The 17,770-nt window shown below is 57.7% G+C and overlaps 7 protein-coding genes across 10 annotated transcripts; 3 read left to right on the top strand and 4 right to left on the bottom strand.

The window, feature by feature from the left end:
* Window positions 1–194: 194 nt before the first annotated feature.
* Window positions 195–1,782, bottom strand: JDV02_000205 (uncharacterized protein). Its single transcript, XM_047980985.1, has 4 exons — window positions 1,476–1,782; window positions 1,255–1,417; window positions 989–1,196; window positions 195–937 (listed from the first exon to the last, which is right to left on the bottom strand). The coding sequence occupies exons 1-4, from the start codon at window positions 1,551–1,553 to the stop codon at window positions 436–438; spliced, it is 951 nt and encodes a 316-aa protein (XP_047836943.1). The 5' UTR covers window positions 1,554–1,782; the 3' UTR covers window positions 195–435.
* A 175-nt stretch (window positions 1,783–1,957) lies between these two features.
* BUB3 (mitotic spindle checkpoint protein Bub3) lies at window positions 1,958–3,533 on the top strand. The gene is made up of 4 exons (XM_047980984.1): window positions 1,958–2,008; window positions 2,076–2,322; window positions 2,384–2,466; window positions 2,521–3,533. The coding sequence occupies exons 1-4, from the start codon at window positions 1,999–2,001 to the stop codon at window positions 3,225–3,227; spliced, it is 1,047 nt and encodes a 348-aa protein (XP_047836942.1). The 5' UTR covers window positions 1,958–1,998; the 3' UTR covers window positions 3,228–3,533.
* A 1,197-nt stretch (window positions 3,534–4,730) lies between these two features.
* Window positions 4,731–7,070, bottom strand: JDV02_000203 (uncharacterized protein). 3 transcript variants are annotated; one of them, XM_047980981.1, is made up of 6 exons: window positions 6,417–7,070; window positions 6,288–6,358; window positions 6,072–6,167; window positions 5,742–6,015; window positions 5,143–5,686; window positions 4,731–5,095 (listed from the first exon to the last, which is right to left on the bottom strand). In XM_047980981.1, the coding sequence occupies exons 1-6, from the start codon at window positions 6,542–6,544 to the stop codon at window positions 4,955–4,957; spliced, it is 1,254 nt and encodes a 417-aa protein (XP_047836939.1). In that variant the 5' UTR covers window positions 6,545–7,070; the 3' UTR covers window positions 4,731–4,954. The 3 variants fall into 3 exon arrangements, with proteins under 3 accessions (XP_047836939.1, XP_047836940.1, XP_047836941.1); XM_047980982.1 differs by having other exon boundaries at window positions 5,742–6,025; window positions 6,288–7,070; XM_047980983.1 differs by having other exon boundaries at window positions 6,288–7,070.
* Window positions 7,071–7,299: 229 nt separating this feature from the next.
* Window positions 7,300–10,222, top strand: JDV02_000202 (uncharacterized protein). Its single transcript, XM_047980980.1, has one exon. It carries the CDS (start codon window positions 7,382–7,384, stop codon window positions 10,028–10,030), a length of 2,649 nt encoding a protein of 882 aa, XP_047836938.1. The 5' UTR covers window positions 7,300–7,381; the 3' UTR covers window positions 10,031–10,222.
* Window positions 10,223–10,625: 403 nt separating this feature from the next.
* ERG1 (Squalene monooxygenase) lies at window positions 10,626–12,813 on the top strand. The gene has a single exon (XM_047980979.1). The coding sequence runs from the start codon at window positions 10,979–10,981 to the stop codon at window positions 12,482–12,484; it is 1,506 nt and encodes a 501-aa protein (XP_047836937.1). The 5' UTR covers window positions 10,626–10,978; the 3' UTR covers window positions 12,485–12,813.
* ALG5 (Dolichyl-phosphate beta-glucosyltransferase) lies at window positions 12,796–14,669 on the bottom strand. Of its 2 annotated transcripts, XM_047980977.1 has the most exons (3): window positions 14,340–14,669; window positions 13,531–14,259; window positions 12,796–13,440 (listed from the first exon to the last, which is right to left on the bottom strand). In XM_047980977.1, the coding sequence occupies exons 1-3, from the start codon at window positions 14,460–14,462 to the stop codon at window positions 13,039–13,041; spliced, it is 1,254 nt and encodes a 417-aa protein (XP_047836935.1). In that variant the 5' UTR covers window positions 14,463–14,669; the 3' UTR covers window positions 12,796–13,038. The 2 variants fall into 2 exon arrangements, with proteins under 2 accessions (XP_047836935.1, XP_047836936.1); XM_047980978.1 differs by having other exon boundaries at window positions 12,796–14,259.
* Window positions 14,670–15,538: 869 nt separating this feature from the next.
* Window positions 15,539–16,927, bottom strand: JDV02_000199 (uncharacterized protein; the record flags this gene model as incomplete). Its single annotated transcript, XM_047980976.1, has 2 exons — window positions 15,539–16,389; window positions 16,444–16,927. 2 exons carry the CDS (start codon window positions 16,925–16,927, stop codon window positions 15,539–15,541), a joined length of 1,335 nt encoding a protein of 444 aa, XP_047836934.1.
* Window positions 16,928–17,770: the final 843 nt, after the last annotated feature.

Raw genomic sequence — 17,770 nt, 5'->3', positions numbered from 1 at the left:
TGGGGCCGTCCGCCAAAGTGCCTGAAGTTGGCTGCCGATTGGAGCTGCTCAGTGGCCCCGGCTGCAGCTCCCGGAGGACATCTGCAGCTCTGGCACATGCGAAACTCACACATCCACAAACCACCGGCATTATTGTCAAGGCAAAACCACGGGATCTAAACTTTAAAGTCACAAGCACAAGGCCAGATGATCATGTGACGAACGTGATGCATTTTTTGTATCGTCCTCCAACGCCGATGTGTGACATCGCAAGCTGGCCTGCTAGCTACAAGGGGGGGCCGCCCCGTCCGCCATCTCTTGTCCTCTACTGGACCTGACCAGCGACGCTGCCAGACAGACTCCCCGACCAATGCCAACACCACTTTGCCGTTCATGGCTACAAGCTGTGATGCAACCTTGGGCCCGCTAAAACCGAACATGTGCCTCGCAAAGCCTTTAGACAGTCTCGGGGATGTTGTCGTCGCTCTCGCTCATGCTCTCGTCGCCACTGACCTCGGCGTTCTCGCGCTCCCTCTTCTCCATCAGAGCCTGGAGCTCAGCATCGTCGCTTTCCGTCACGGCCTTGGGCTCCATCTTAACCACCAGGTGCCCGCCGGCGCCTTCAATGCTCTTCTTGATGTCCGTGATGGCCTCCTGTAGTCGAGTGATGCCCAGGTTCTTGTCGAGGCAGGAGCTAGTAAGAACATACAGGGGAGGAGACACAAGCTTAACCTTCACCTCCGTGCCCGAGTTCTCAGCCTCGGCAGTGCTGTTGCCCGCCTCAGCGGTGCGCAGCGCGGTCTTGACGGCGTCGATGCCTTCGTAGCCGAAGCAGGTGACCTCAATGTCGGCACGGACCTTGGTCTTCTGGGGCGTGAGGCGCTTGCTGATGTACAGCTTCAGCTCGTCCGACACAGGCTGGCTGGGGAAAGTAATGTCATTCCAGACCTCGGGGTTGCTGCGACAGTTGTCAGCCACGTGACGATCCGAGAACCGCAAGAAAACCTACGTAATGGACAGCTTGAAAGCGTCGATGGCGTGGCCGTATTTCCGGTTCAGCGGCCAGGCGATCGTCTCGTACAACGTTTCGATCGGGGTCTGCGTCTTCTCGGCAACGTGTCGCATGATCAGGTGCACAGTCTTGCTCTTGTTGTATCGCTCCTCGCACTTGACCATGTCCTCTGGTGACACTCGTCGTTTTGAGAGATCGATGTAGCCTAAGCGCGCCTGGCGTCAGCCTCGCCCTCCACATCTGGAGCACGTGCGGTGACATACCCTTCTCCTTGTCGACACGAAGCACAACGACGACCTCGTTGCGTCCGACTCTGATGAGCTTCTGGATAGACCGAATACGTCTTCGGGAAAGCTCGGACAGCAGGATCATGCCGTCAATGTTGTCGTACTCGAGGAGCTTGACGTAAGCACCCATCTCGGCGATCTGGCGTTGCCTTTGTGAGCGTCCAGCTCCGTGCGCTCACTATGTTTGAGCAACAAACCTGCTTGACATTGACCATGACGAAGCTATCAATCTCCGGGTACTTCTCCTCATAGAAACGGCAGTTTGTTAAAGACATCTTGGCGGTATTTTCGCGACTTCAAGGTCGGATCGGCCGGTAGGAGGTGTGAGGTGGGGTTGACGCCAAGGTCGATTCTCCGCAAGCGGTGGCCAGGTCCTTCTCCGGTCTCCTCCTATGTCTGTGGAGTTTTCGATCGATTCAAGAATTCGGCGGGAGCGGGTTTCGCGGTGACAGATTCGTGAGTGAGCGGCTTGTGACGTCGCAAATCGAGTGGAATCTGGGGTTGGGCTGAGGAGAAAGCGAGAGTCATAATTTTGATATTTTGCAGGCCTGGCTGCGATGGTGGGGTGTGGCGGGGTGTGGCTAGTTCTGGGGCGGTCGACGCCGGCAGAATTCGCCGCCAGCGGCTCGAGCTACCCCACGTGACTGGCTCGCTGGCCGTGTAAACAACCGAACGAAAGCTTCCGTCGACGCAGGATTACTCGCGAGCAGCACATTGACAATGGCTCCCGGTACGTACGATGTCAGACGGCGCCTCCCACTTGCACTGATGGTTTGCTGACCACGACGGCCCCCCAGCGACTCAGTACGAGCTCTCCCCCCCCCCGGGCGACGCAGTGTCCGCGATCGCATTCGCGCCCGTTTCTCCGACCAAGCTCCTTGTCGCGAGCTGGGACAAGAAAGTCTACAGCTACGATGTGTCCGGCGGCGCAGACGAAAAAAGCCTTTTAAAAACCTACGAGCTTCGAGCGCCGGTCCTGGACGTGTGCTTTGGTGCCGACGATGATGAGGCCTTCACTGGCACTGTGGATTGTGGCGTGAACAGGTACATCCATCTCCCAGCCAGGACACAGTGGTCGCACAACGAACCGGGCTAATCATCTTAGACTCAATCTTGCAACTGGAGAGACGACGCTATTGAGCAAGCATCAGGCGCCTGTAAGATGCGTCGTCTACAGCAGAGATCATGGTGAGGATACCCAGCCCTGAGCCCCATAGGAAACAGCACTGACAGCTCCTCCAGCCATCCTTGTGTCTGCGTCATGGGACTGCAGCCTGCATATCCACAACCTCAACGACCCCTCCAGCGAGCCCGTGAGGATTCCCCTGCCTGGGAAGCCGCATTCTGTGGCCGCCAGCCCGTCCAAGGTGGTTGTCGCCATGACTGGCCGCATCATGAACATCTACGACCTCAACGCCATGGCGGACCTCTTCGCCTCGGGATCCCAGGATCTCAAGCCATGGCAGCAGCGGGAGTCATCTCTACGTTTCCTCACCAGAGCGGTCGCTTGTATGCCCAACGACGCCGGTTATGCTACGAGCAGCATCGAGGGTCGAGTCGCCGTGGAGTGGTTCGAGGATACGGATGAGTCACAGGCGCGGAAATTCGCGTTCAAATGTCACAGGCAACCCGCGCCTGACGGCGACGGCGACATCGTCTACCCTGTCAACGCGCTGGCATTCCACCCCGTTCACGGCACGTTTGCCTCTGGAGGCGGAGACGGCACCGTCGCGCTCTGGGATGCCGTGGCCAAGCGCAGGTTGAAGCAGTACCAAAAGTTTCCAAATAGCGTCGCGGCACTTGCGTTCTCGAGCGACGGCAAGTACCTCGCGATTGGAGTTTGCCCGGGCTTCGAGACAGGGCAAGACGACTATAGCGGAGAGGGTCAAACGTCGATTCTGATACGGGAGCTCGGAGACAACGAGGCTAAGGGCAAGGGAGCCAAATAATGCCACCATGTTTTTCGAAAATGGCGGGCTCCATAAAGGCGTTTGGTAGGGTCTGAAACTTATGTATTGCGGTCGGTACTTGGCCGCGCGAGAGCAACAGTTGGCTTGTAGATACCCCAACTATGTAGTAGACAGCAGTGGCCATGCAGCCCAGCCAACCTGATGCGTGATTGCGCACATGCGACTTTACGGACTTGGTGTATTGCTCACCCGAAGAGCCACTCACGAAATACGTCGTCATCCTCATCCTCGGGCCCGATTTAACGGCCGACACTTCGTACTAAATGCGAATGCGGCTCTGCCAACAGCGGCACCGATGCTGCCGCAACCGCCGCCTCAGACGGGGGGCTCCCTAAGCGAGATTGGCCGCGACGGTCTGCAGATGATATTTCTGGGTCAGGCGAGCTGAACGGGGAGTCGCAATCCTCCAGTGCCAATGGCTCACATGCAGGCGGCTGGCGTTCACGTCGCCGTGTCATCGGCTGCGGTGAGCCCAAAGACATTTCGCCCCCCTCAAACCCGTCTCGCCCTTGGTACGCCTTGCTCGCAGCCGGTGAGGCGCTCCTCCTCCGCCTGGGGACTTTGAAATCGCGTATACGCACACCTTGTCGGAAGTTGAATCTCCCTATGCGCTGGATGCTGCGAGGAGCACTTCGTGGCACCTCCCGTAGCGACTTATTCGCTCCAGGTGGTGGCGTCGTTGGTGTCTGTTCCCGGCGTGGAGTTCGGTGGCTTGGGGTTTCAGAGTTGTCAGATTGTACAGCATCGCAGTTGTCGTGGTCATTGCTGCGGTCGACGTCGCGGGCGGCATCACCCTCCAAGATGTTGACTTGGTCGAGAACTTGCGACTCAAGTATCCTGCCAAGAATTAACTGCTTCGAACATGCACATGCCTTGGATAGAAACTGAATCTTCAACATGGTGATGTACCTGAACTCGTCCTCTGGGGTCCCTGGCACGCAGTCCGGCCCCAACGCAATGTCCACATCGCGCTCATCGTCCGGTGTCTCGATTTGGCCATTGTCCTCAATCATTTCAACGGGGCGCATGTTGTGGCATGGTGCACTGTTATGCTGCCGTATATATCTGTGGTGATGATTGTCCACGGACCAATCGAACACGAGCGAAAGCTGTCGAGATGGTCTCATTGCTACCGTGTTCAGAGGCCAAGGACGAGGATGACGATGCGAATTCCGAGGTTTACCTTTGGAAAGCTCCCAAGATTTGTGTTTTTCGGGCTGTGAGGCGTGAGCAGTGGGGGTCGTTGTGTATGTACGTGATCGTGAGGCAGGAGCGACCGCTGTCGTTTCCCTAATGAACTAAGTCCGCCTCACCAGTCAATCGAACTTCAAGAGATGCGTGCCCATTTACTTCTTCATAGTATTTTGCAATTTGTACTTCTCGCATAGAGGAGCAATATAAGACAACGGAGACCCAATAAGCGGGCGAGTCGCTGGGCCTTCCTCTAGGAGTCCAACAAAGAGACCAAGGGAAGCTTCCCTTTACCGCATCAACATGGCGGGATCCAATCGAGTGCAATGGAGCTTGTTAGCTTTGTTAATTGCCTACCATCTCTGGGATCTTTATTACCTAGTCGCAAGAAGCCAGGACTGACAAGCTGTCTCGTCATGATGAAACACTCCATGATCCCATAGACAGAAAGCAGTCGCTCATACCCTCCTCCGCCACATCTTGGGCAAGGGCTTTTCAACCTCGCAAAAGATAACCTACCACCTCGTGGCTCCATTGGCGCCAGTGACGGCTCTATTCCCAATCCACATAGGTCGTCGTAAACGATCCGAGACCCAGCGCCAAATGTAAGACTTTGAGCGAGGTTCCCACGACCCTCCTTGTGCCGGCAGAATGGGCTGTATTGTCAACAGACGTCCGCTCAGAGGTTCTTTGTGATACGTACCTTTACTTCCTCGACATACTCAAAGTTTCCACCCGTGCCGAGGAGCCACACGTTCTGGTAGGACGTGCCGGCACCGCCTGCCCAAATCAGATTATGTGGGAAGCCCCAGTCAAACGGTGCGGCGTTCTCAATCTCCTTGATCTCATCGTCGCTCAGTCCAATCGTGAGCGCCTCGATATTAGCCTTGAGTTGCTCGATCTTTCTGCCGCCAGCAACCGGAAACACATAAGGAGCCTTATGCATAACATACGCCAGTGCGATGCTCGTGAGAGTCGAGTTCTTTCGGCTCGCAATGGACTCTAGAGCCAAGCTCACCTTGATATCCGTTTCGGAGTAACCGGTGTTGCGGCCGTCTGCACGTTGACGCTGCTCCTCAGTTTTGAACTTCCCTCCGCCCACGGCGCCCCAGGGACAGATGGCCATGCCCTCTGATCTGCACATTGGAATGATCTCGCGCTCAAGCTCTCGGGATCCTGCGTTCCAAAAGCCTTGATACACCGAGAATTGTCGGAGGCCGTGGTTACGGGCGTACTCGTTTGCCTTGCTGTTTGGAGGTCAGTCATTGGACTGTGAGTATTATCTTACGCCGGGCTCTTCACCTGACAACCCAAGCCGGAGTGTCACTGGCCCCAAGATACAAAACCTGACCGGCAGCCACGAGCTGGTTGAGCGACTGCATTAGTTCCGGGATCGAGGTGCTGTAGTCCCAGAAGTGCACGTAGAGCAAGTCTATGTAACCGGTCTGGAGCCTATCGAGGCTGCTTTTCAGGGACGTGACCAGGCTCTTTGTTCCATTACCGGTGAAGCTTGCCATGACTGTAGGCGGATTTGCGGCACCGGCGGTGAAGTTACTCGTGTATTTAGTGGCAATGACTAGGGGTAACTACTAGTCAGTTAGGCAGTGAAGAAAGAGGCGAGCATGAGCATACCCATCTCATCGCGATTGTTGCGCTTCCGCATCCATTCACCAACCCATATCTCAGAGTCACCAAACTGGTAGCTGTTAGCTGTGTCAATGAAATTGCCTGTCGAAAGCTGTGAGCGGGTGCAACAGTGCAAAGACGAGTAACACCGTCGAGCGCACCTCCCTACGCGACATGTAAGCAACAACATTCCGATTCACTTTGTTTCTTAGCTTCTGAGGCTTACTTGTTCGTAGAAGAAGTCCAGAATACACTCCGCAGTATTTTGGTCACAACGACCGAGCCAATCCTCCCTTCCCAAGCAGTCAGGATTTGTGTAGTCCAGAGACTCTCTCTGGACGAGGAACTGACCATGCGGTGCCAAAGTTCATGGTTCCGAGACAAATTGGGCTTACCCGAGCAGCAGCTGTCGGTGCAAGCAGTCGATACTGGGCCAACGGCGACTGCGCCGGAGGGGCCATTGGCAACGCGGTGCTCATGATGCTCAGAACCGGAGGTGCGCTGGTGTTGGAGGCTAAGTTTCCTATGCTGCCGAGAGTTCGTGAAAAGCGTAGAACAGAGGGGATGGTGAGGAAGAAGCGACGGAGGACTTCTGATCAAGCTGGACTGCGGTGCATCTCGCGGCGGCTCTGGTTGCCCTGACTCCCGGTTCCAGGTCGAGGAGGAAGGTGCGGCACCCAGTGACTGCCCTCGATGCATCCACCGCGGCTCAATTCAGGTTCGCCGGTGAACAATCTCAGTTTCATCTCTGCATTCAGGTCATCATACATTGAAAGCACGAGTTAGAGACTCTAAAGACGTAAAATGGACACTGCGAGTCTGCTGGAATATTGGAACGATTGAAGCGTCTGTTCCTTCGCAGAAGTGCAACTCAACATTAAGCCATCACAACGCGCTTGTGTTATGGGAAGCACTCAGTCACCTGTGTCACATAATTGCTAGTCGAAAACATAAGTGTTTACCTCCTTGGTTTGGCCCACGAAGTCGCCGCTGCTGTCAGAGCTCTCCATGTTATTAGTGAAGTTGGTGCTCAGCGGCCCACTGCAGAGAGTAAATCCGGACACCCCGGACAGGTTAGCGCATAAGGTACGTTAGGTAACTAACCGAGAGCCCCAGCGCTGACCAGTGGCCTGATCTGTACGTACCGCCGCCTCTTCCGAACTCCAGCCGAGCGTTGCTGGTGCCGAGCTTTGCTTCGCCTTCGCCCAGAAATCTTTCGCTGTCTCATCTTCACCAACCGCCGAACAATCATCAACGACTCGGTCCCTCCACGCCCCATCAACCAAAGGTGCCTGCGGCGACAATGGGCTCTCGGAATGGCATCGAAAAATCCTGTTCCGTCTAGGGCGGCGCTCAATGCCCTGCGTGGCGTCGTCCTCACCACGTCATGCTCAGTCATTCTGCTTGCCGAGGAACGAAGGCGGCGCCTCAAGATAGCTCGGGCAGCCATCGACAATGCAAGGAAGTTGCACACTGTGAGGTCCAACCGCGGGCCCCTTGCCCTGACCGAAGGTCTCGCTCAATGGGAAGGGAGCTTCTCAGGTGTCGGCGACGATGTTCTTTCAGTATCATCGATTCCACGACCTAGGACCTCGACACGTCGCCGCCGACGCCGCGATGGATCAACAGACTCGAGCCCCGACGTCGCCAATATCCACGACCACAGTACCGAACTTCAAATATCTCGTGGTGCTCATACGCCAGCCTCGGCCACATCCACCGCCGGCCTCGCAAGCCTGCACACCTTCGTACCTGACGCAATCAACTTGGAGTCGCTCAAGTTTGCGACCCCCAGCCCGACGGCCCGTCCGCGCGATGGGGGGTGGAGGCCCCCAAAGGCTTTCTCAAACATCACTGCGTATAACTCCATATCGGCACAATCGGCGCAAGTCACCAAGCCCAACAAGGCGAAGGGATCGCCGTTAGATGACCACCCTGCGAACATCGAACCCAATCCGCCCATGAAAGCGGTAGATCCATTGGACTCTGCTCGCTCCTATCTAATACGATCCGTTCAAGGCAGCTCGAGCTCTCCTCCGCGGCCTTTCTACGATGAAGCGTTGGTCATTCTGGATCAACTACTCGGACAGTCAGACATGAGCCATTTGGACCGGACCGAAATTTGTGAGCGCATAGAGCTAGCAAACCGGGTGCTGCAAAGGCTCGCGTCGTTTGGTCTTCCTATACCCAGAGCCGCCAAGTCTATCAAAGCCATCGGTGTTGAATTGCTGAGATTGACGAGTCGAAATGAACCCTCCAAAACTGTCGACGTTTTGGCGGCCCTGATTCCTCTTTGTCGAGACCCTCTCAGGGTCATCATCTCGTGCTTCGAATTTGTTCAAGCAAGCGGCTCAGTTAAGCATATGGAGACATTGCTTAGCTTCCTCTCTGACCGAAAGCGGTCACAGCTTTGGATGCGGGGCTTACTGTTGCATCGCATACTCGCCCGTCATGGAAAGCTCCAAGAAGATTTCGACAGCACCAAGCAGCTATATCGTGCAATGCGAGCCGCAGGAATATTCAAGACTGTGGCAGTTCCTTACGAAACTGAGTATAAGATACGGCGCCTGATGATCCTTATGGCAGCAGAAGCACGTAACGACTCCTTCCTCTCCCAGGAATTACAGGCCATTCGAAACCTAGCCCCCGATGCGCATGCAGTCGACCTGCGGCTCCAAGGCAAACTAAGTATCCGTGACGCCGAACTTGGTAACTGGAGCCTTGTCCATGAGCAGTTGAGGCGACTTGATAGCGGTCTCGACACTACCTGCGCTGACTTTCAAGCGGCGTTGATTCGGATCACTGATGTCTTTGCGCAAACGCACACTCCCAATGAGCTGGAGGCGTTTGTACGAGCACTCGCTACAACATACCAGATGAAACCGAAGAATCGCTGGGTGTACAGGGTTCTAGACGAGCATGCCAGCCGCCGTCAAACTGACGCTGTCTTCCAGTGGCTGCGGTTCTGCCGCGAGAGCGGACTGCCAATGGACGATGCGTTCGTTGAACGGCTCTACACCCGGTGCCGCAAGTATTGGAGCTTTTCCGATACAAGCATTGCGAGTCTCCAGCAGAGCTTGCGTGCATGCGGATCGCGCCTGCAACTGGTCGGGGAACAGAGAGACGACGCCGCAGCATGTGGGCAAGATAGCAGATCAACGAGAGACGTCAACTCGCACGACAAGTCTGCATCATCAAGTGGTCTCCGAGGAGCAGTCATGGAGCACTTGAACGCAAAGAACGGGGCGCATGTCGACGAGGCCATCGCACTGATACGGTCAGCGCATGAACGTGGTCAGGACATCAGCAATGCCCTGACACCCGTGCTCATGGCGCGCCTCGAAAGGGGAGATGATCCAACCGAGCTCATCGAGGAGGCACTGCGGATGGGCGCACGCATACACGACAGCGCATTCAACAAGGCTAGTCAGCTGCTGTCAGCGAAGGGCAACCTCAGGGGCGCGGCCGAGATATGCAAGGTAGCAGCCAGAGAGAACGGCAACGGCCAGCTTCTCTACAACGAGTACAACTTTGCCAACCTGGTCTTTGCCTACACAGGTTCGGCACGTTACGGCGATCTCAAGTCTATCTTGTGCGACTTCACATCCGGGGAGCAGTGGTGGCACGGCAGCCGCACGTGCAAGGAAAGCGTCAAGCTGGCGATGAAGACGGCAGCGATGCGGGCCGTTGTTCAGCCAAAGGACATGAAACCGCACCGTCAGGCCCTGGACCAGCTGGACGCGGCCCTCATCCACGTGAAGCAGTGTCGCTCCAACCGTGGTCATCGGAGAGCAGTGACGGAAGCGATTGTACGCGTCATCAAGAATCCATCAGACTCGAAATTGTATGAGAATATGGGCCTTAAGAGGGGTCACGTCCAGGGCCATGCCGGTGGACAGTTGTTGGAACGATCAGCGGAGCCGTTGGAAGATGCTGTGCTGACAGCTGCGGCGGGGGCAGGTTGATGCAAGACCCTTTTCTGGAGTATTAAGCAGAGACCCTACGCGAGTGTTGACCTGTTAGGCTCGACATGAAGAGTTGTGGGCGATCTAAAGAAGCCCTTGTTCATAGGAGAGCAGTTCCATAGCAACATGCCATCGTCAACGACATGATACGCCCGTAGCAGAGCCTTCACGAAGTAGGAGAAAGCAACCCTGAACCCGCCGATCGATGGCCTAACCTCCAAACTGTCATTGGCCTATGGGACCTTTTTGGCACCATTACCTTTGACGAGTTCCAACAGGTCCAAGTCGAGATTCGGGAGGTGTCGCTGCCGGGAGGCGTCACATGCAAGGATGCATATGGTTTGGTGGTTCGATGCCGTCGTAACTGGTCAGACCAGGAAGGAGGTTATTGGCTGCACCGTCCCACAGTGGCGCGGTTTTCCGCTGGGCTGCAAAGAAGGACCCCTGAAGAAGGCGCTGGGAAGAAGCTAGACTCTGACGGGCTCGACTTTTTATTATGGATACAGATTTTCCCATCCATCCACTAAGTGACTAGTTAGACCATCGCTATTAAAGGCACTGCCGCCCGGGAAGCGTCACCACCACCACCACCACACCTACCGTTTCTTCAACGAAGACGAGTGCCATCAGCTGGACCGTGGGCAGTCGCGACGACATGCCTTGAGGCTGTGCGCATAACTCTACCTAAAGCTATCTCTGTCTCTTCATCTGTCTCTCTCTCTCCCTCTCTCTCTTAGATCGCAACTCCGCTCTTCTGCCATCTAGGCCATATACACCGCGAGCCTGACGGACGAGTGGCCACCCCTCCCCCAAAGCCTGTCATCCTCGCCGCGACTCTCCTCGACCGACACATATCTGCCTACCCTTGGCCTTCGACCGTTCGGCTTGATCAGCGACCTGCGCTTGCGACCAAGAGCGATCCGAGCCACGAAGCCACCACCACCCCCCATGGCGACCGCCACCGTGTCCGCGGCGGCCGACGCTCGCCTGCGGCGCGAAACGTACCACGAGGCCGATGTCGTCGTCGTCGGCGCGGGCGTCTTCGGTTGCGCCGCCGCCTACGCGCTAGCCGAGCAAGGCCGCTCCGTCATACTCCTCGAGCGGTCGATGCACGAGCCCAATCGCATCGTCGGCGAGCTGCTGCAACCGGGCGGGCTCGCGGCGCTCAAGAAGCTGGGCCTCGGCCACTGCGTCGACGGCATCGATGCCGTGCCATGCAAGGGCTACAACGTCATATATCACGGCGAGCCGTCGCTCATCCCATACCCGCCCGTCGACGACTCGGGCGACGTGCCCTACAAATGGTCCGGCTCCGGCGGGGATGGCGAGGGCAAGCGACCCGAGGGTCGCAGCTTTCACCACGGCCGCTTCATCTCCCAGCTGCGCAAGTCCTGCCTCGCCCACGACAACATCACCGTCGTAGAGACCGAGGTGACGAGCACCATCCGCGGGGAACACTCGGAGCAGGTACTTGGTGTCAAGTCGCGCACCAAGGACCCCGAAACGGGCGCCAAGAAGCCCGACTACTTCTTCGGCCAGCTGACCATCATCGCCGACGGCTACGACTCCAAATTCCGCAAGCAGATCCTCGGCAATGCGTCGGTCGTCAAGAGGAGCAAGTTTTACGCCCTCGAGCTCATCGACTGCCCCCTTCCCAAGGAGAATTTTGGGCACGTCATCATTGGCAACGCCTCCCCCGTCCTTCTATATCAGATCGGCACCCATGAGACGCGCGCCCTCTTTGACGTGCCTCAGGGCTTGCCCGAGGCGTCTCCCGCCGCTGGTGGCGTGCGCGGCTACATCAAGAAGGTGGCCATACCCGCGCTGCCACCCTCGGTACGCGCCACCGCGGAGAGGGCCCTCGAGGACGGCAAGATCCCTCCCAGCATGCCCAACAGCTGGCTGCCGCCCACGCCCCAGTCGCAGCAGGGCGTCGTCCTGCTCGGCGACGCCTTCAACATGCGCCACCCGCTCACGGGCGGCGGTATGACCGTCGCCTTCAACGACGCCCTCCTTCTGGCCGAGCTTCTCCACCCCTCCCGCGTCCGCAACCTCGAAGACCCGGCCGTCGTCCGCCCCGCCCTCCTCGACTTCTACTGGCGCCGCAAGAAGTACACGTCCATCATCAACGTCCTCGCCCAGGCCCTCTACACTCTCTTCGCCGCCAACGACCGCCAGCTGCGCGCCCTCCAGCTCGGCTGCTTCGAGTACTTCCAGCGCGGCATGACCGACGGGCCCTGCGGCATGCTCGGCGGCATCATCCACATGCCCTCGGTCCTCGCCTACCACTTCTTCTCCGTCGCCTTCGTCGCCCTGTGGCTCAACGCCCGCACCGTCATGAGCGGGCCCCTGGGGCCCTTGAAGCTGCCCCTTGCCCTCATCGACGCTGTCCTCATCCTGTGGAAAGCGTCGGCCGTCTTCCTGCCGCTCATCTTTCGGGAGGGCTTCCGGTGATGAAAGAGGGCTTTGACTGAGTCCTACCCCTCACCTCCCACCCCCCCTATGCATTCTGTCATTGGACACACATATCTGGCCCATTGAGGCTCGAGACTCAACAAAAATATCTGCCCTTGCGCGCTCATCCACCTGGCGTTGGGCGGTTCGTGGTTAGACTACATGCCCGGGCAGAGGCGCCGGCACTGTACATTACAATTAGAGAGGAGTTAAGTTGCGCACTGTGGCAACGAATGCTAGATGATGAACGACGGTGGCGCCATTTTGGGAGCATGCATTGCATATACGATTTTTTTCTAAATAATTATAATGCCAAGTTGAATCACACCACATGCCTAATGGATCTACGTTTAACGCAATGTACGACGTGCCCATCCCAATCCGGGAAATGCGCTTCAAGCGCGCATGGTTTGCGTTGCGTTGTGTCATCTACAGACGTATTTTGAATCTGAACCATGTTCATGGCTCCATATCTGAGAACAGCAGCTATGTAAGCGCTCCTCCCCCTCCCAGGCCCCTCCCGGCCCCAGCGAGGAACCTCATCATCCTCCGCTTCACGTCAACCGCCGCCGATACACGCCCATCATCCAGCTCGCGCGCAGGACGGCCAGGCCGACGGCCATCTTGACGCTGTCCTGTATGACGTTGAGCTTGCTGCCGCCGACCTCGTGCCACTCGATGGGCACCTCGGCGACCTTGATGCCGGGGCTGGCGCCGATAACGGAGCCGTCGCTGCCGAGGACGGGCGTGGCGGGGGCCGACTCGGCGAGCATGAGCATCTCGATGTCGAAGATCCAGCCCTCGGCGTGCATGTACGGCACGATGTGCGGGAGCGCCGCGCGCGTGAAGAGCTTGAAGCCGCACTGGGTGTCGCGGATGCGCGACGTGGCGGGCGGGGTGAGTATGGTCAGGACGAGGTGGAACGAGCGCATGAGGAAGTTGCGCAGGGCGGAGCGCTATGGCGATGCAAGACTACGTCAGTATGCACGTATGGATCTGATTCGGCGCGGGAAATAGAAGACAAAAAATGCCAGGACAGGACATACCTTGACTACCGCCTCGCTGCCGACGAGATGCGCTCGGCTGCCGATGGCGACACCGCGATGTGACCCGTCGACAACCTCCTCGCAGCCCTCAATCAACCTGCTCACGTCGCTGAACCGCGACGCCCCGTCCGCGTCCGCGAAGAGCGCGTACTCGCCCCTCACATGTCGCAGCCCGTGCGTGACGCCGCCACCCTTGCCCCGATTCCTCGTCAGAGACACGATCCGGATGACGTCGTGCAGCTGGTGCTTGGTCGCGAACTCGAGCACAACGTCTACCGTCCTGTCCTTGCTACCATCGTTTACAACGATAATCTCGTAGCCAGAGAGCTGCTTCTCAGGCTCACTTTCGGCCGAGTGAGCGCGGACATGTCGCCGTCGAGAGGGGCTGCGGACGGCCTTATGGTCCGTCGCCCGACCGATGTGCTTGTCGAGGTACTCCACCGCCTCCTCCAGCGTCGGAATGATACGGTCCTCCTCGTTGTAGGCCGGGAACACGACGCTCAGGTACAGCTCGGCGGGCTCAATGGAGCCGGCGTCTGGCATGGGGTATGCCTCCTGGGGCTTGGCCCGCTCCTCGCTGAGGCGTCGCTCGGCCTGCCAGCGGTCATGCCAGCAGGGGAGCTGTCGGGGCGCGGTCGGCGTGCCCGAGGGGCTCGAGGTTATGTATGTCTTTTCTGACGGTAGGACGGGTCGGGGTTTCGGCGCGACAAGGTGGAGGAGCAGGAAGAGCTGCCGGTGGGAAAGCCCAAGTTAGCTGCCGCGGTCCCTCATTGTCCGGCATTGGCGATTAGGGAGGGGGTTTTGCGTACGCAGATGAACCCGAGGAGGACGAGCGCGACAAAGCACACGAAGAGGACGTGCACGGGAGTCGCTTCAATCCACGCCCAAAGCGGCCCGAGGAAGCGCGCCACCAGGCCCGAGACCAGCTCCATGGTGTGTGGTGGACGAGAGCTTCACAGGCCAGCCCCCCCTGTGATCCCGAGCTGCAGCGAAGCAGGTAGACCAGTGGCAACCTGATGCTCAGCTCCTGGGAGCAGGCTCCGCTGCTAGATCATCCGACGCGCTTGGGCGGACAAAGATGGAGAGAACGAGGTGAGAAAAGAGCGACGTGGGCAGAGCAATGCAAGAGTGGGATATGGTGGGGGGAGAAAGCACGAAGTACCGTGAGAGAGCTCGCACCTCTGAGCTGCGAGGCCAGATGTCACTTGCGCTGCACGTCAACGGGGCATGGTCTGTGGCGCTGAGCCAGCCAATAACCGCTGGCTCGGACCCTTTCAGTCAGGGACCTCGTGGAGTCTGTGACAGGGGTTCCTTGGCGCCGCAGCGGACCGATGGAATGCTCTGCAGATCCACTGAAGAAGCCGTAGTGGAGTGTCAAGGTTGGTCCAATCCACGATACAACGTCAATGCCACCCAAACGCTTGTGATGCACTTCTTTACCTGCACCGTGGCCAGTCGTCAAAACAAGTCATCAGAACAACATTGTGGCCGTATATCGTACCTAACATTGCTCAAAAAATGGACGAAATGATCTCAACAATTGCAAGGGAGCTCGGTGGATATAGTCCAAAATTTACTTCGTACTTCCTTTGCTGTACAGATATCATGAATACCCCCTGCTCTTCGCACAAGCAGGCTGGTCACCGCCACGAGGCTCGGGCAAATGCAAAGCAGGCCGCCAATTTAATACTGTTTGTGGCCAAATTCACCTCCGCATCGCGTTTGCTGATATACATTCAAGATAGGGCAAAGTCTGACGCCATACCTATGGAACGCCGCTACCCTTGAAAAGCACCAGATGCTCTATCCCACTGTCGTTACATCGTCATTTATGTGTCCAACCCCAGGCCAGAGATTTTAACAGCGCTCGGCAATTTTCCTGGTCGAAGTTGCAGTTTTGCAAAACCCGCCTCCCTTTTGTTGGATTCATCTCGGAACAGTCTTGGCCAGCCAGAGCTCCGTTCCCTTCGAGACTGTGCAGCACGCAGTATATGTGGTGCCTGCTAGCTTAGACGGCAACTGCCGAAGGCTTAGAGCTGTACCAGCGTGACTTTTTCAGCAGCTTGCCGCCGCTCTTCGACAATCTCTTGCTTTTGTTGCTCGATGAGGTGACAGGCTCAGGCATTGACGCCGGCTCGGGAAATATGTTGATGATGTCCTCGTGTGCGACTGGAGGTGGAATCGGGGCTGAGCTTCTCCCCTGCATCGTCTCTGACCCCATCGAATCGATACGCTCCAACTCCGAGAAGCGAGCTGTCCTAGCCGGCCTCCTCTCCTTGCTTCTCGTCTGAGGAGCTGTAGGGGCCTCACTGGCGTGCTCCGCAGCACTTGTGAAGTCTGGTTCAGCGCTTTGGCTCCAACTCAACGAATACTCGCTCTGTGTGGCGGTTGTAACTGCGGGAGTTGTAGGAACTGACAGGGCCGGCCTCGACGACGCAGGTGTGAGGCCTGGAAGGGAAGTGGTGGAAGATTGACGCGACGTCTGATCAGTGCTAGATGCTGACGACCCAGCTGCGGGTACTTGAAGGTTGAGCGGTTGTGTCTGAGCCATGACTGTAGGGGCAACAGCCACAGGCGCAGGAAGAGGGGCGGCGACTTGGTTGATAGAGGCAAATCCTCTCATTGATGGTGGTGGACGCGAGTCTCGGCCGTAGTGAGAGAAGCCAATGCCCTTTGCCGAGTTCGTCAAGGCCAGCCTCTCGACCGAGGCGTCTGATGTACGTCGCTTGTGAGCGGGGTGCAATCGGTGCGTCACTACTTCCGTCGGTCTCGTCGCGGCAGGCCGGGCTGAACGCATTTCGAGGTCGTCCTGAGAGCTGGTGGACCCCGCCGAGCTCTCTACTGGTGAGGGGTCGTCTCCTAGGAGCCCCAAGTCAGTCACTCTGTCAAAGGCCTGCGTTGCCTCAGACAAACCTTTGCTAGGGGTTGGGCTTATGCGTTGCTGGTCGTAGCCAACCCCCCTGATGCTTTCCTTGCCCTTCAACTGCGGCTGAGAGTACGAACCGTCCTGAACTGAGTATACGACCTCTCGACCATGCATTGCATAAGGCGACACTCCGTTGTAGCTGTAGGCCCGAGGTAGACGAACGGTTGGGGTGACCCCTTGTCCCGGATAGGAAACGTGAGACAGACTGCTGCCGACGCGAGGAACGCCAGGCATATTCATGTGGTGGCCACTGGCTGCCATTGCGCTCCTCCTCCGGTTTTGTTCGACAATACGAGGGCGGTCCGCCTCCCGCCAACTCGGCGGCGCGCTGGCGAAGGCGTCTGTGGCGGCGTGTGTCGGTACATGCTTGTAGGGTATCTTCTCCTCTTCCTGCTTTTTTTGTTCTGCGAGCTTGGCATTGTGCTCCTTGGCCTGCTGACGGCTCTTGCGAATTCCTGAGAAGATGGACATGGTGGGTGGTGGAGGTTGGTTGGCTGGGACGATGGCTTTTTGTAAGTCAGGGCCAGGACTCGGGACGGCGCGCTGACGGTGACAGGCTCGAGATTCAAGACGACGATGGTGGTAGGGTCTAAATGCAAGAAAGTGGTGGTATCGAGAGACAGAGAACCAAGGTACAAGGGCGCTGCGATGCAAGCGACTAGCCTGGCCTGGCCAAGGCAGTCAGCGGCGCGAAGGGTCGCGAAGGCAGAGAATGAGCGATGCTGGCTGGACCTTGGGATAAGGTGCGGCGTGGCGGCAACGACTTTAAACGTCCGTGGGCTGTTCAGGCGGCCCGAATTGCTTGCTGGTGGAGCTTGTGCGAGGGCGGCACAGACGGACGTTGTGGGCGGGCGGTCGCAGACGTTGGAGTGAAACTTGAGGTGGGGGCGCACTTGGAATCCAGGGTGTCGTGTTCGGATGGTGGGTGGATGGATGCTGTGTCCCTGGTGGGCTGAGGGAAGGGCTTGCCGTTGACGACAAGGCAGGGTCCCAGACGCAAAGCGAAGGCTCAGACCGGCGTGCGCGCTCAGCGGTTATCAGCCTCAGCGGAGGAGCGCCCAAGTAAGAGACAGGGGGGAATCGCCGCAGCCGGCTCCGAATTTAGCTGCTGCGTAACCGGTCACAGAACGGTCTGACCGGTATAGCGTCCCGTCCCGTGCGTGTCAAGTCGAACCAGTCAGTGTAGGGGAGAGTGGGAAAACGGGGAAGTAGAAAGGGAGGGGTAGAGAGAGAGAGTTGTGAAGTCGACGAGATGAGGAGTCGAGGTGTTGAGCAAGAACAGCAGGTCGGCCAGACGGGCCTTTTCATCAACTC

Source organism: Purpureocillium takamizusanense, chromosome 1, assembly GCF_022605165.1.
Source record: "Purpureocillium takamizusanense chromosome 1, complete sequence".
NCBI classification, from domain to species: Eukaryota; Fungi; Ascomycota; class Sordariomycetes; order Hypocreales; family Ophiocordycipitaceae; genus Purpureocillium; species Purpureocillium takamizusanense.
This window is presented reverse-complemented; position numbering and strand designations above follow the sequence as displayed.